This window comes from Ctenopharyngodon idella, chromosome 22 (assembly GCF_019924925.1).
Source record: "Ctenopharyngodon idella isolate HZGC_01 chromosome 22, HZGC01, whole genome shotgun sequence".
In the NCBI taxonomy this organism is placed as follows: Eukaryota; Metazoa; Chordata; class Actinopteri; order Cypriniformes; family Xenocyprididae; genus Ctenopharyngodon; species Ctenopharyngodon idella.
The window spans coordinates 4,337,721-4,352,792 of NC_067241.1; the positions used below are offsets into that span (position 1 = coordinate 4,337,721).

The 15,072-nt window shown below is 37.2% G+C and overlaps 2 protein-coding genes across 5 annotated transcripts in view; one reads left to right on the forward strand and one right to left on the reverse strand.

Moving 5' to 3' along the window:
* Nucleotides 1-92: 92 nt before the first annotated feature.
* On the reverse strand, nucleotides 93-3,457 carry si:ch73-206d17.1 (tyrosine-protein kinase STYK1). Of its 2 annotated transcripts, none has more exons than XM_051879963.1 (10): nucleotides 3,318-3,457; nucleotides 3,125-3,198; nucleotides 2,851-3,000; nucleotides 2,538-2,735; nucleotides 2,203-2,384; nucleotides 2,029-2,112; nucleotides 1,728-1,945; nucleotides 1,586-1,626; nucleotides 1,378-1,474; nucleotides 93-1,230 (listed from the first exon to the last, which is right to left on the reverse strand). In XM_051879963.1, exons 2-10 carry the CDS (start codon nucleotides 3,165-3,167, stop codon nucleotides 1,059-1,061), a joined length of 1,185 nt encoding a protein of 394 aa, XP_051735923.1. In that variant the 5' UTR covers nucleotides 3,168-3,198; nucleotides 3,318-3,457; the 3' UTR covers nucleotides 93-1,058. The 2 variants fall into 2 exon arrangements, with proteins under 2 accessions (XP_051735923.1, XP_051735924.1); XM_051879964.1 differs by having other exon boundaries at nucleotides 3,121-3,198; nucleotides 3,318-3,390.
* Nucleotides 3,458-6,083: 2,626 nt separating this feature from the next.
* Nucleotides 6,084-15,072, forward strand: part of magi3a (membrane associated guanylate kinase, WW and PDZ domain containing 3a) — a 164,028-nt gene continuing 155,039 nt past the window's right edge. Inside the window, exons 1-2 of one of the 3 annotated variants that reach the window (XM_051879900.1) lie at nucleotides 6,103-6,837; nucleotides 6,982-7,608. In XM_051879900.1, coding sequence (XP_051735860.1) covers nucleotides 7,302-7,608 — 307 coding nt within the window. In that variant the 5' untranslated portion in view covers nucleotides 6,103-6,837; nucleotides 6,982-7,301. Of the gene's footprint in view, nucleotides 7,609-15,072 lie in introns of all 3 variants that reach the window. The other 2 variants (XM_051879902.1, XM_051879901.1) reach the window with 2 other exon arrangements.

A 15,072-nucleotide genomic window follows, 5' to 3' on the forward strand; every position in this document is an offset into this window, starting at 1 on the left:
AGCAGTAACTACAAATTTAGTCAAATTAAATTAAACCCAGTCTGTTAAGATGATATGTCCTGTGACAGACGAAAAAAAAAAAAGGTGATTGGTCAGGTTGTTTTACCAAGTTATTTTAATGGGAAAATCTCACTTATATTACTTTAGCAAAGCAGAAAGTAACATGAAAATTGTGGTTGCACTTTATTTTACATTGCGTGTACTTGCAGTATATTTACCTAAGAGAGTACTGGGTAATATAAGGTAGGCTAACTACATGGGTTAAGCTTAGGTTTAGGGGTAGGTTCAGGGTTAGACAATACCTAGTTATAAATTGGATATTGCAATTACTATAATAAGTTCATAGTATGGGGAACAGGACTGTAAAATAAAGTGCTGCCAAAAGTATTGTAAGACAAGTACAAAAGAAAAAGCTTGTATAGAGATGTAGGTGAAACACTGAAACCAGAAACAGCTATAAAAAATACTCAGGCCTTTTTACTTGTTAATACTGTAGTGAAGTTAATGTTTTTAAAAAATATTATTTTCAGTTTAAGTACACCTATACTGGCTAGATAAACTTTAAACTTTGAGTAAAACTCTGGCACAGCGGCATATACTATAACATACAGTAAATATCATTTCTCTTTTTATACCCCTTGCTACAGTTACAGTTGCTAACACAATAAATCTGTCGTAATGTGGCATTAGATAAATAAATAACATGGCATTAGCCACCACTTTAATCAAAAACAGAAATTAAAATGACAGATTCTGAAAGTACTTTTTGATTTTAGATTAGTAGCAATAATATATTTAGCCAAAAAACGTTGATAGGGCGACATCTAGTGACGTTCTGCTCGTCATGACATAGCTAGCCTGTTAGCATTCCACTCACTGTACCACCCGTGGTACAAATACCATTCAAAAGACACCTTAAGAATGCTAAGGGGTTCTTTGGTCTCTACAAAGTTACAAACTAGCTGAAATTGTTGTTAGTCTTAATGGAACGGAATCTATTTTGCCATTTTTACGCACTGTAGAAATGATACATTTGAAATCCTCTGAATGTGTAGATCTCACTGAGGCAGCCCTGCTTTCCTCCTGTATTCACAGATGTCCATTTGTTGTTCAGAGCGAAGTGGTTTTGTGTCAGCGAGGTACTTGTATGAGTCTAGAAGCCGGATAATGGCAGAATACACAGGCCGGTCCTTGAAGTTCCACATACAGCAGTACTTTATTAAGTCATATCTGCAAGATATGGCAGATAATATCAATTTATGTTGTTTAAACAAGATTTTCATATTTTCTTAAACACTTGCAGGCCATGGAGGAGCAGGACAACTATTTACATGGCCAATTTATGTAAAAAAAATATATATATATATAAAGTCTTACAATGGGGCTCCACAGTTTTCTGGTCTTTTCATCCGGTAATGTGCTAAAGTGTCGGGCAGCACTTCAGACGGATCCAGGTCAGGATAGGGAGGAGACCCTTTCAAAAGACAAGGTAAATATAAGACTGCTAATTTGTTTGCTTCATATTAATTTTTATGAACATTTTTAAAGTAACAACTGGTGTATTAGGACCTCTAATTAATATTACCCAGGGATATCATCTCATAAAGCAGGATTCCAAAAGACCATCTGAAGAAGTACGACAGCACAACTTAGAAATCATCAAATCATTAGCACATTGGTCAAAGTGCAGTATTTTTTAAGTTTTTAAAATTTCCTGATAGACTCACACATCACTCCTGTCTGTTAGAGGAAGCCTCATTATCCGTTCTGGCGCCTGCCATTTTACCGGCACATTGACTTCTTGTTCCTTGTCCACCATTCTCATCTGGCGGCACTTAAAAGCCCAATCCAATCCAGATACTTTGACGGAGAGCCCTGAACCGATCAACATGTTCCGGGCTGCAACATCCCCATGAATAATTCTGTGGTAGGAGTGTAAGTAGTCCTAAGTAAAAATGAATAAATGATTTAATGAATGTCTTTCAGTTGATTTATGTTCTATGAGTATACAGGACATATATGACTCACCAGACCTGCTGCTATCTGTTTAGCTACTAGATAAACAGACCTCTCTGAAAACACTTGGAAGTTATCACCTGCGCCACATCTGTCCTGTATAGAAAGAGTTAAATTGAGAAGAAAAATTTGTGATGTGACTTAACCCATGTACAGTATACTCTTTGTCGACATAGGTGTTTTTACTTCTCGAAGACTCCAGAGGAAATGCAGGAGGTTTCCTGGAAAGCTTGCCTCCAAAACCAAGTACATGGGTGTCCGGCATGTCTGGCAGTATAACATCTTCACTATATTCTCGTGTTTGCTCACTGTTGCATGGAAGAGGACGAAATCCACAAATTCTGTAGCCTCTGATTGATTTGACCTGTCTGAAACAAGATTTGCAGACTACAATCATAAATTTACTCTTTTATTTCTTCTAATGTAAATAAACAGCACAGTGGAGCAGAACTACGGACAACAAAATGAAGAAACTCTTTCAATCTTAGAAGCATTTCAGAATGATTTGTGTTGTTCTGTACCTTTAAGAGTTTTAATCACTGCAGCAGTGGATGTGTTGTCTTGTTTTAGCTGACCCTTGCAGATTGGCCCATAACGTCCCATCTGAAGCGGCTCAACCGCCACCAGGGTGCACTGAGTAGGTATCTCCCATACACCCAAAGCTTCCTGTGCAGGCCGCAGAGTCCCGACGCCTGTGTCCAAGGGTACGGGCTCCCCTTCTGAAAGATGGTTGATTCAGCAGATACTGTTTCTCATGATTTGTCTCAAAAAATCAAGCAATAAAACTAAAAATGAACTGACATTTGGGTTCAAATTGTTGCCTCTTTCACATACCATTTACATTTGAAGATGAGGCTGTGATAACCTGAGCTGATAATCTTTTGGTAACGAAGCTCCATATTATCTGAGACACAACAATCAGGGTGCTGAGAGCCAGCAAGCTTGGGATAATGATCATCGCAAGTGGACCTGATCCTTCCTCATCTGTCCATTCATACAAACACAAGGCAAATACATTTGCTGAATATTTCATCATCATCTGAAAATAAATGTTAAGCATTTAAAGACTCGATTGTAAGTACTGAAAGAAAGATGGACTCTTACGTACAACCAACTGGGTCAGAGCCGTTGGATTGGGCCTGTGCAGCCATAAGAGGGTCTCTTTAACATTTCCAAAACAGGCTTGATAAAAGACATTAGCAAGATCATTTGAATAGAAAGAACATATGCTATTAGAGCTGAATTGCAAGACTCTTTGGACCATAATATCTCAACATATTGTGAGTGCATATCATCCTTACCTTACTGGAATAAAGGTGGAAAAGAAACTTTTAAAGAGGTATCTAACTGCTTTTGGTAGCCTTTTTTGTTTGCCTCTTTCTGTTAGCATAAAGTCTGATTTTGACTTTCAGAGCAATGACCGTGAGGGTGACTGCCCACCACATCAATGATTAACTTAAGAATAGAACCCTTTTAACTGTTGCCAGGAGTGCAGTGTTTTTCTGAATTGCACATTATTTTCACTCATCTCTCTCTTGAAGTAAGGTAAAATGAGATGCACGTCAATATAACCCTCCTCCCCCACACACCTTTATTTTTTCTCTTGACGTTAGACGGCACAAAACCTCATCTCAACACATTTAATGAATAGATATTCTCTTCTTAATGTTGTCATTTCATCTGAATAGCAATATTTGTGAGATTTAGTCAGACAACAGTTTTGAGTAACTGATCTCCGGAAAACAGTGATGGCATTATGACATTATTACGTTGAATATCAAAGTTTTTGGTGTCTATTTGTTAATGAGGGATTTATGGACACATTAATGTTTTTATGATTTGTGGAGGAAAAAAATATGTTTTTTATTTTTAAGTGAGTAAGATGGCTCCTCAGAATTGGCACAGAGGGCCCGATCGGCATGTTATTGTATTTTGTAGAGTTATTATACAATAATGAGTTAGATGTACATTTCAGACATCTTTGCTATTCATTAAAACTTACAGTATAGGCTAATTGAGTGAATTTGTTGTATTTTGTGTTATGTATCATAGTGTTGCTACACTGTAAAAAAAAAAAAAAAATTGTTGGTTTAACTTAAAAAAGTAAGTTACCTGGTTGCCTAAAAATTTTTGAGTTCATTGAAATAAAAAAATTGAGTTAATACAATGAATTAATCAACAGAAACTCAAAAATATTATGTTATCTGAACCGCATTAATTATTGAAGTTGACTTGACAAAAGAAAAAATGTGATAATTCATGAAAAAAATTTTTTTACAGTGTATTATGACATATCTTTAATTAAAATATGGGCAATTAAATATTTAGATACCTTTATTTTGGCAGCATAGTGGCTCATTGGCCTTTATTTGGGTGCACTGTCACCTCACAGCACTGAGCCAAGAGGCCTTTCTGTGCAGAGTTTGCATGTTCTCCCTGTGTCTGCATGGGTTTCCTCCGGGTCCTCTGGTTTCCCCCACAATTCAAAAACATGCAGTATAGGTGAATTGGAGATGCTAAATTGTCCGTATAAAGAGTGTGTGTGAGAGTCCCAAGCCATGTAATTGGGAGGGTTTGGGAAAGATCTGGCGACCTATCCCGAAAAATTGTCACCAAGAAAATTCATGGACAGTCTCACATTTGGTAAAAGATGGCCCACAGAATCACCAAGAGTCGAATATGACTGAAATGGTTAATGAATGAATTCCTTTATTTAAGTGATAGAATTACCTTTCAGATGAATATTGATACTGGGATTCTGTTTTGTCTGTCATTAGTTATTCAATTATTCAACTAAACTGTCAAAACAAATTTTAAATAGAATAGTTCATTTCGTATTTTATATTAATGTCACTTTAAATATATATATAAATATTGATAAGAATGAAATTAAAAGTCATTTACACATTCTGTGAAACTTTACTCAGAGGGGCTTCTATCTTCAGTAGATTTTTTCTTGCTAATTTAGTTGTCATAACACAAAAAAAATTAATTATTGTAAAATTATTCAATTTATTCCCCTTAATAACACACTGGCTGATGCATCATCATCATACACATGCTAAACATAAAAATAGTTAAAAAGTAAAAGTTCTTAAAGGGATACTTCACCCAAAAATGAAAAATTCTGTCATCATTTAATCATGCTCAAGTTGTTCCAAACCTGTATATGAATTTCTTTCTTCCGCTGAACACAAAAAAATATATTCTGAAGAATCCAAACAGTTGATGGACCCCACTGACTTCAATGAAAAAAAAAAAAAATACTATGGAAGTCAACTGTTTGTTTACTGACATTCTTCAAAATATCTGCTTTTGTGTTCAGCAGAAGAAAGAAATTCATACAGGTTTGGAACAACTTGAGGGTGAGTAAATGATGACAGAATTTTCATGTTTGGGTGAACTACACTTTTTAAGGGGTGCACCTTTCCTATCTTCCCCTACTATTTTTACAGGGTGCAATTCTATACTACAACAGAAGGTGGCACTATAATACAGCATCAACCCTAAAAGTTAGGATTAAACCTGATTTTAACCCCTGATAAGATTGTTATACAATATTGTTTAACTGTATTATCTTTGTAAAACTACTATTAATGCAAGAAAGAAATTACATGTTTATATTGTAAAGCAACATCATAGATGTGTGTGTAATAATAAAAATGTGTGTAACAGGTGGTGTGAAATTACAAGGTTTATATGCACAGCTGTTCGACACATGAACCCATAATAACAGACCAATATATTATGAAGTTGTTCATCTATTTTCTTTTACATCCATGGTTTTCAAAATAGGGTTCAGTAAACACCTGTAGGACATCTAAAGGGAAACCCGAGAGTCCGTGGAGTAGGTTTAAATAGGTTGATATTCAAGTTCTATTTTATGACATTTCTAAATTCTAAATCACAAATTTTTAATGTATGATCGTAAGCATTATATAATGTTAATGCTCTTAGTTTTAATTTCCATCTTTTGTTATGCATTGTATGTATATTAATTGTATATTCTTATGATCTTATTATTCCTAGCCTATTAAAAAAGTGGGGTTCATCTTTAATGTTCTGTTAATATTTTTCATTTGAAGTAGCCTATTTGGAGCTTTTATTTATTTTTAAAGCATTTTGAGGTGCATTTTTGTAATGAAAGGTGCTATTCAAATAAATTATTGTTATTATTATTATGAAAATGTTATAAAGTTTTACCAAGAAAATGTAGCTTTTTTTTTTTTTTACTCTGGGGGTATTTGTTAATATTCTGGATGGGGGTTGAAAACCCTTGGTTTACATTTTACCACTTACTATCTTCAAAATATATTTCATCAGGCATTTTCAAGACTGTAAGGGCAGCAAATTTTTCCTCAACAGAGTCAACACCTTTTAGCCCTAGAAGCACGGCAGAGAGAGAGGCTTTTTAAGTTTGGTATTGTGAAATAGTATGGGAAAGCCCGCCCTCTCGCTCTCATTGGCTGCCCCGCTCTCGTCCACTCTACATTGGTGTCGGTACGCGCCACTGACAGTCGCTGCTCTCGTTTGGCGCAAGTAACAAGGTGAAAATCTACAAAGTTGCAAATCTGAGCCTACAATTAATCACCGACGGGCGATGACAGCTCTACACAGACAACAACAACCCACACAAGAGGGCGTTTCTACATAAATCAAAGGTCGTCGGACAGTGGACCTAGTTAGTCTCGTATTCTCGATCCAGGTATATTGTTGTTCGTCGTTTCCCGTGAACGCGCCGGTAGCTGATGTCATTGGAACAGGTGCGCGAAACCCAAGTTAACAACAGTCGCCCTAGATCGCGAGGGATTACACACGGATGTGAGTGTTTTCTACGGCGTTTCATTCATCAGCCGGTATTACCAAGCGATTTGAGGCTGTATGTTTTTTTTTTTATTTGCCTGGATAAAGGCTGTCCTGCTTCGGGTGGTAGTTTATTGCTATTTCCGTGTCTTTTTCTCCTAGAAAGCGCTTGTTTGGATCGTGAAGACGATATTTGGCGACACTTCTTGGTGAGCAGTGAGATCTAGCATAGATTTTAAGGCAATGAAGAGAGCTTTTACCTTCATTTGAGTTCGGGTCTCAATACGTGAATTTTGACTGAACCATACAGGGAATATATTTTAAGAACCGAGCAATGCCGACTCTGAAGTTTTGAAACCTTTTTTTTTAAACCTTTTTCACCAAGACATGGGAATGAAGCCGCTGTGCTTTACTGCGCTCTAAACGCGTTTGCATAAGGAAATAACCTGTTTTAAGAGACTCGATTACGAAAGGGATTAATCATGTCCAAGACACTGAAAAAGAAGAAACATTGGTCCAGTAAAGTGCAGGAATGCGCCGTTTCGTGGGGTAACGCCGGGGAGCTCAGCGCCGTACTGGAGATAAGCGGGGGAGCCGAGCACGGAGAGTTCCCGCACCTGGGACAGGTGTTGTCGGACGCGTTAGTGTGCCATGTCGGCAGGCTACCTGGTCCCGGAGATGTGCTTCTGGAGGTGAACGGCACGCCTGTCAGCGGACTGACAAACCGAGATACCCTCGCCGTCATCCGGCACTTTCGCGAGCCCCTCCGTCTGAAGACCGTAAAGCCAGGTTAGTTTGTTAACCCAACTGCTAAAACCTAGCGAGCTACTAACCTAAACAACAGTTTGTCACTCTACAATTAGCACTAGGGTTCTTTTTGTAAAAGCTAGTTTATAAGCCAGTGTTAAGCAACGTTTCGTATTTGTAGTTTTGAAAGAGGATTAGCGTTGTTTTTAGCACTGCTTGTGCTCGAATGTTACGATGTGTTGTTTAGCAACAGACAACCAATCACGAACTACCTGATTAAATATTCATAGACTTTGGCCAGTCTCAGAAACTTTCACGCGCTGTGTAGTTTCAATGTTTCAAGTCACTTCTGTGTAGCTGCTTTCGTTTCTTAACTGATGTTTTTTGTTGTTGTTGTTGTTGTTGTTTTTTTAAAATAACTTTAACACTATTATTTCCCCGTTTATTAATGTGAAGCAATTAGTATTGTTCAAAGCGCTATGACTTGACTAGAAGACGTCAAAGTACAACCGGAGAGGATTTTAATAGCTCGCGGTTATTATTGTCCAATCAGTGGTATTGACCTGATAAATATGCAGATTAGAACGATAACTAATGCCTTTCAAATCTACAGTGTGAAATATGGAACACGATAACGCAGGCTTAAGAGCATTTCATGTAAAAAATGCTGTTATTTAGGCAGCTCTCTAGGTTTTGTGAGGCCAGTGTCAACCGCGTATTCTATTACTAGCATTTGCTTATTATAATTACGTAGTTGGCATTTTGATTAAATGGGACTCTCAAGGAAAAAGTGGATTTTAACTGAAGCCATTTATCACAGTTACCACAACAGGAGGAAATTGAGACTATCCATCATGAGGAAGTTTTGATACCACTAGATGCTGTTTGTGGGCAACCACAGTGATTTCATTAATCGTGTTGCTTGTAGATACTTTTACTTTCCATCAGGACTCCCAAGGTTTATTTAATCTGCTAAAGCTAGGTTACAAGTGTTTGCAGGTGTGTGTGACTGTTAATCTTGTGTTTGTTGGAGAGAAATAATGAGGATCTAAAAAAGGTTGCTGAGACCTGAGCTTTCAGGACAGGTGAGGATCAGAAGCCATAAACTACAGACATGATTATAACGAAATTACCATGGTTACTAGATAACATAGGAATCTAGAGTAGCTTTGAATTATTGTGTAACATGACTCGTTTGTGGATCATATTACAGAAACATACTAACTCAGAATCTTATCTGTTTAGTCACTATAAGCTTTTCAGTTACAATCTCTTTTAAACCATCAGACCATCAGATCTCCTTGTCAAATTAAGTCACCATGAAATCAAAATGGACTACTCTTATTTTTTTTATTATTTTTTTTTTTTAAAGAATATTGCTGTATTTATTATGTATGATTTATCCGTGCACATCATTTTTAAATTCACGTGCACTCATAATTTTACGTCAAAATAATTCCCCTCTTGTAGAGACATCTCTTTTCTTCTCTGATGATGTGTATACTGTTTACAACCTGTTTTTCACATGAGATCACAGCAATAGCAAACAAAGATCCAGTCAAGGACAAAATCAAGACCCGCTCCACATTTTTTCCTGTTCGAGAAGCCGTTTCATTCGGATATACATCACAATAGGGAAGAAAAGATGATCGCGACTTCCATTTTATGCCAACTTTAAGATGTGTGTTTCAGGAATACAACCCCCACATCATATAAGAAGTTAAGTGTGAACGAGTACACTTCTATTGTTTTAAGAGTGCATGACGCTTCAGTATGTATCTGTGTGACTTCATGTCACCAAAAGCTGATCCATATGCTATAGGTATCTCATCCATTCAGCTAGAAATTGTGTAAACTCTTAGAGCGTTGAACTTGGTGTGTGTAATCCTCTTTGCCTGCAGCACAGATGTAGTCTGACTCTGATTTCTCAGCTTCCCCCCATCACCCACTGTCCACCTCATTTAGTGTGTTAGCCTGCCTGAAGGATCACCGTTTGACTCCTTCATGCCATTATAATGCTCTTTTCGAGATGATTTTAATCATAGAGCTTTATGTTGCTATGCGCACTCTCTACGTCTGTTTATTTTGGGCTTGCAAATGAAGTAGAGTGGATTACCTAATATGAAAATGTAGTTCTCCTCGTGCTTCCTAATCAGTGTGAATTGGCATTAGTGAACGGGTTAGCATCAGATGTCTCTTACTGATTAATTTAACGTAGTGTGAGTTTGTTAAAGCTGCCAAAGCCTGCAGCTTTGAACTGAGTCCAAGTCTAATTGATTCAATTACTATCTTAAATCTGTGGTATGCTGTCTGGGTTGTGACTCAGCAAGAGGACTGTGGACACCTGAAAGTTTGTATTCTATTGCAAATGTTTGGTTTCACTACAGTATGTCAGGCTGATCAGGATGCTCAAGCAGACAGCAAAGTTTTAGCATCTCTGTGTTTACATTTTTAAAGGATTAGTTCACCTAAAAAAGAAAATTCTGTCATCATTTACTCACCCTCGTGTTGTTCAAACCCATAACACATTTGTTCATCTTCGGAATACAAATTAAGATATTTTTTAATAAAATCAGAGCCAGTTCTGTACTCTCCATTGACAGCTACACAACTACCACTTTGATGCTTCAAAAAGTTCATAAAGAGATCGTAAAACTAATCCATATGAATTGAGTGGTTTAGTCCAAATTTTCTGAAGAGACACGATCGCTGTATATGATGAACAGATCGAACTGAGGCTTTTAGGCAGATTGAATTTAGGAATTTAGGAAAATTCACAAATAAACATTAATCAGCAAACATAAACAGAAGCTCAGCCGAACCTGCTTGATGTGCAAGAAGGAACAAACTTCATTGGTTCTTGCGGAAGCTCAAATGTGCTGAGTAACACACGAGAATGAACCTCATTGGTTCTCGCACGTCAACAAGCATGCTTGAGCTTCTGTTTACCACAACCGATGTGTGAGTTTATATGTGAATAAAAGTCTAAATTAAATCTGTTCAGTGTATAAAGCGACCGAGTCTCTTCAGAAAATTTGGAGTAAACCACTCAATTCATATGGATTATTTTTACGATCTCTTTATGAACAATTTGAGGCATCAAAATGGTAGTTGCATAGCTGTCAATGAAGGGAAAGAAATTGCTCAGATTTTAATAAAATATCTTCATTTGTGTTCTGGAGATGATCTAAAGTCTTAAGGGTTTGGAATGACATGATGGTGAGTACTTAATGACAGAATTTTCATTTTTGGGTGAACTGTCCCTTTAATGAAAAACCAATTGTGAACTGCTTGCTTATTCAGTTGTTAAGTCTGACGTCACACGGCAGCACTTCCGGGTCCAAATGCTCTATCTCATACCACAAGAAAACAACAAACGGTGCTAATATACACACATGATGTGGTAATAATGTGGTGATAATACTACCAAAAAATTATAATCATAACCTTTATCTCCATACCAAAATCCCAGATGGCCAGACAGTGATTCATCTTTTATAAATCGTTAATATTAATGTCTGTGAAACTGTGAGCACGGAGACTGTTGTGTAGACTGTAAGTATTTTAAATGTTTAACTTTTTAAAATGTTGAATATGAATAAACAGCGCTCATAAATGCCTGTCGAGATGGCATTCTCAAGTGAAACGAGTCGAGGCTTGGACCCGGAAACACCGTTCCTTACTTAACAAGCGGATAGTTGTCTATGCATATTAAGCTAGGATGAGAAGAAGTAGGCTATTTTAACATAAAAATATGAAACACTAGGGGTGTAACAATGCATTCATGTCACGATTCGGTTTGATACATGATACTGATCTCACGATAAGATACTCTTACGATACTTTAAACAAATTATAGAGTTAAAATGGTACATTTTTAAAAATTATTTTTAATTATTAACAACAAGAACAGTTAAAACCTTGCACAGGGCAGTGGTGAGACCAGAATAGAAATATTCATGATTCTGTTTAGCTGAAAATACAGAATTATGTTAGACACACATGCTTGCTCTCTGTTCCTAACTACTTACATTTAGTTTTAAATATAACTCAGTATAACTCAAATAAGCTCAAATGTGTGATATACCATATTTGATGTTAAATTTGTCTGAACTTTAATTTCACAATACATGTTGTCACTGTCCATGATGCATATTTGAATTGCAACATATTGTTACACCCCTGTTAAACATCATATAACGGTTTTATATACATGTTTTTGGATTTTTGATATTAGCTATTTAAATGTGCATGCTCATTTCCTCTATTTTTACATTTGGCATCTAATGCTAATTTGAAATAAATCTTTAAAAAACACTAATACTATAAAAACACTGTTAGATGTAATATTTAGTAGATTTTTTGTCTAGTAAATATTTTTGCGTTTTTATATCGGCTGTAACATGACAATAATTATTGGTGTCAGCTGGAATTTTAATGTCGGTGTATCCCTAATTTTGTGTTTACTTCTAAAGAAAGAGCATCTGAGTTTCTTATATGTTCCTGCCTCAGAGGCCATGTGTGTGTGGCTGAGTGTTTTCTCTCTGTCCCTCAGTTTATGTTTAATTCATACCATCTCAATCATTGATGAGTCCATAGAAGAGGCCAGCTCAAAGGGATCAGATGGTACCAGGAGACCGTTTAGCCTTAAATTCGAGCCGCGAGCAACACTGGCTGAGTGTTCTACACGGCTGATATGAAGCTCAAGAGCCTTCATCCTTTGGCTGGGCTCAAGACTTCTAGGTCAGTCTAGAGACCTCAGTAGAGGTGCTCTGGCATTTATACCATCTTTAATGTGATACATTGGTTGCAAACGTGTAAGATTGACTGAAACGGTGTAGCATAGTTAAAGTCATGGTCAAGTGTTGTTCAAGACAGTAAGGAAACAATGGAAGGAAACAGCAGAAGGAAGGAAAATGTGAATATTTTCCCCTTCTCAAACAGACAAAATAATTTGTGAAGGGTCTAAAGTTAGCCAGCATAGTTTGCCATGTGTCGGTGAGGTTTCTGTGCCGATGATAGGCTTTTCTCAGCTGTATGCTTTCCTGACCAGTGGACTTGTGGCTCATGCTCATCTTTTTCAGTCTTATCTGTTCCAAGGCGTGAAGCTTCTTGGCCTCCCACATATTCAGGCTAACCTGTCATGTCCTCCTCCGTTTTTCCTGTTTTTCACCCCCCACACCTTTTCTGCCAACCCACGCTCACATGCATTTGAGTCCTAAAGTCTTAGACCACACTGAAACTACTAATTTAAACCTGAAAATGTTTAGAATTTTGAAGAATTTAAAATGTTATGACATAATGTGACTAATAAATATTTAATATTCTGCACTTTTGCTTAGTCCAAGAGCTCCAAGAGGTCCAGCCTCCATATTTCCATCCCAGCAGAGGTTCAGGAAATACTTTTTTGGAATAGTTATACATTTCCATGTGGGCAGCAGTAGTACTTTGTAAAAGAAAAAAGTGCTAAATAGTCAAAATAGACATCAAGGATGAGGATATTGGGGCCAAAGCAGAGGTATCTCAAACAAAGAATATAAATTGAAGTGCGTTTGGAGCTAAAATGGTGCAATGCATAGTCTTCTCGGCCTGTAAGGAACCAGTAACAGTCTACTATTTGGTGACCCCTGGTTAAAGCCCGGGATACACTGCACGATTTTAGCAATCCTGTAAGATCATTACAAATCACACTGTGCGACATGGATCTATTAAACTTGGGTACGACAAGCATGTAGACTGTATGATGATGACACCTGTTGACTCGTGAGCTACGATGCAAGTTTCTATAGAAGAATAAAACGTCATCAGCATGTGCTATTGGTAAACAAAAACACCATGTTGAATCACACTTTGGCAGTTGTAGTTTTTATGTGTGCTGAAAAAAAGGAAGCGGCGAAAGAAGAAGGGAAAAGAGCTTGAAGTAAGCAGTTTTAAGTTTTAGTGCCGTGTCGCGTTGATTTCATGTCGCATTTTCATTGGTTGGTCAGTAGACGTAGGTTGTAGCAGCAAACACTGCCGTTGATCATGCTGAATTTCTGACACTGTCAGAAAATTATCGTAGGCTATCTTTGGCCACAACACCGGGAAAACGGCTGTCTTTGAACCTCTCTCACTGTACGACATAGGACCACCGATTAAGAGCCACGATTGTTTCACGATGGCAATCTTTCGCCTGGGACAGCCAAAAATCGTACAGTGTATAGACATAGTGTTTAGACATTTGTCACTAACCAAATAAGCTAGTTTGTAATATTTTGTGAAAAAATTGTTTAAAAAAAAGAAAGAAAAGTGTAATACTGCAAAGAAAATTCCTATTAGTGGCCTTTGACTTTTGGATCAAATAGTATTTTACTTTAACAGATGCCAAATAGATAAACAAGCAAACACGTTTTCAACATTGAACAAATTTCAGGGCTTAAATCATCTCTGAGCAGAAAGTCATTGGATCTGCCATGAATTTCATAACCATAATTTTGCACTGCCGTCATACATCCGGACCAGATGAAGGAATTTTTTTGTTGTACATTTGTGAAATTGTGCTTAAAGCCATTGTCTGAGAGCGGCCTTGATTGACCGCAATGGTGCAATTTCCACACATTGTGTTAATGTGCAAGCGGAGGAAGGGTGAGGGAGTGTATCATTACTGACTCACAGGCTGACTGGCATTAGTCCTCCTGTCATGATGCTGTGTGGCATTATGAAGCAGCAATTGTTTTGAGACTCATACTGTGTTGTTGGATTGTTAACATGGCAACTTTTTTTGTTTTAATCTTGTCTTTACTTACTCTTCTGAGTCATGACAAAGGATCAAATGTCTCATTTTATTAGATCATTCATAACTAAAAATGATCATTTTCTTTACTTTCAGCACTTAAACTTATTCAGCATGTGTGCTGTAGTGTTTCTCTTTTTCTTCAGCTGTGCGGTGTGAGATAAATCTGTTTCATTCTCCGTTAGTTGATTTCAGTAGTTTATGGAGTAGACAGGGGTTATATCAGCTTTGTGAAACGGGGAGGAAGCTTTAATGTGGTTTCCTTTAAAATGTTTGCAGCTTATGAGCGGTCTGTCACAAGCAGCAGCTCTGGTCATATAACTTTACTTGTACGTTTGCTGCTGATATACACCTATAAAACTATCACAGCTGCTTTAACATTCTGTTCAAATCTGTTCATCTCTCTGAGGGCCTCAGGCTCGTTGCTTAGTCACCAAACAACATTCATGCAATTTTTTTTAATGTAAACACCCCCAGTCCTTTTCCCAAAGTTTCATACAATGTTAGAATAAGAAATACATTTTTCAGTGGTAATCATCTCTAGTGGCTGTTACACAGCTTTGACAGGAGCGGAATGCATTTTCTCTCCCATCCTCGTTTTATCCTCCCTTCAAACCTGCTTTTTTTTTTTTATTAGGCAGCCTTGTGTAATTGAAAGTGTGTTGTTTGCATGTTTCAACCTGCCTCAGAGAAGCAAATAAAACTGTTTCTCTGTTGGCAACACTCGAATTCTA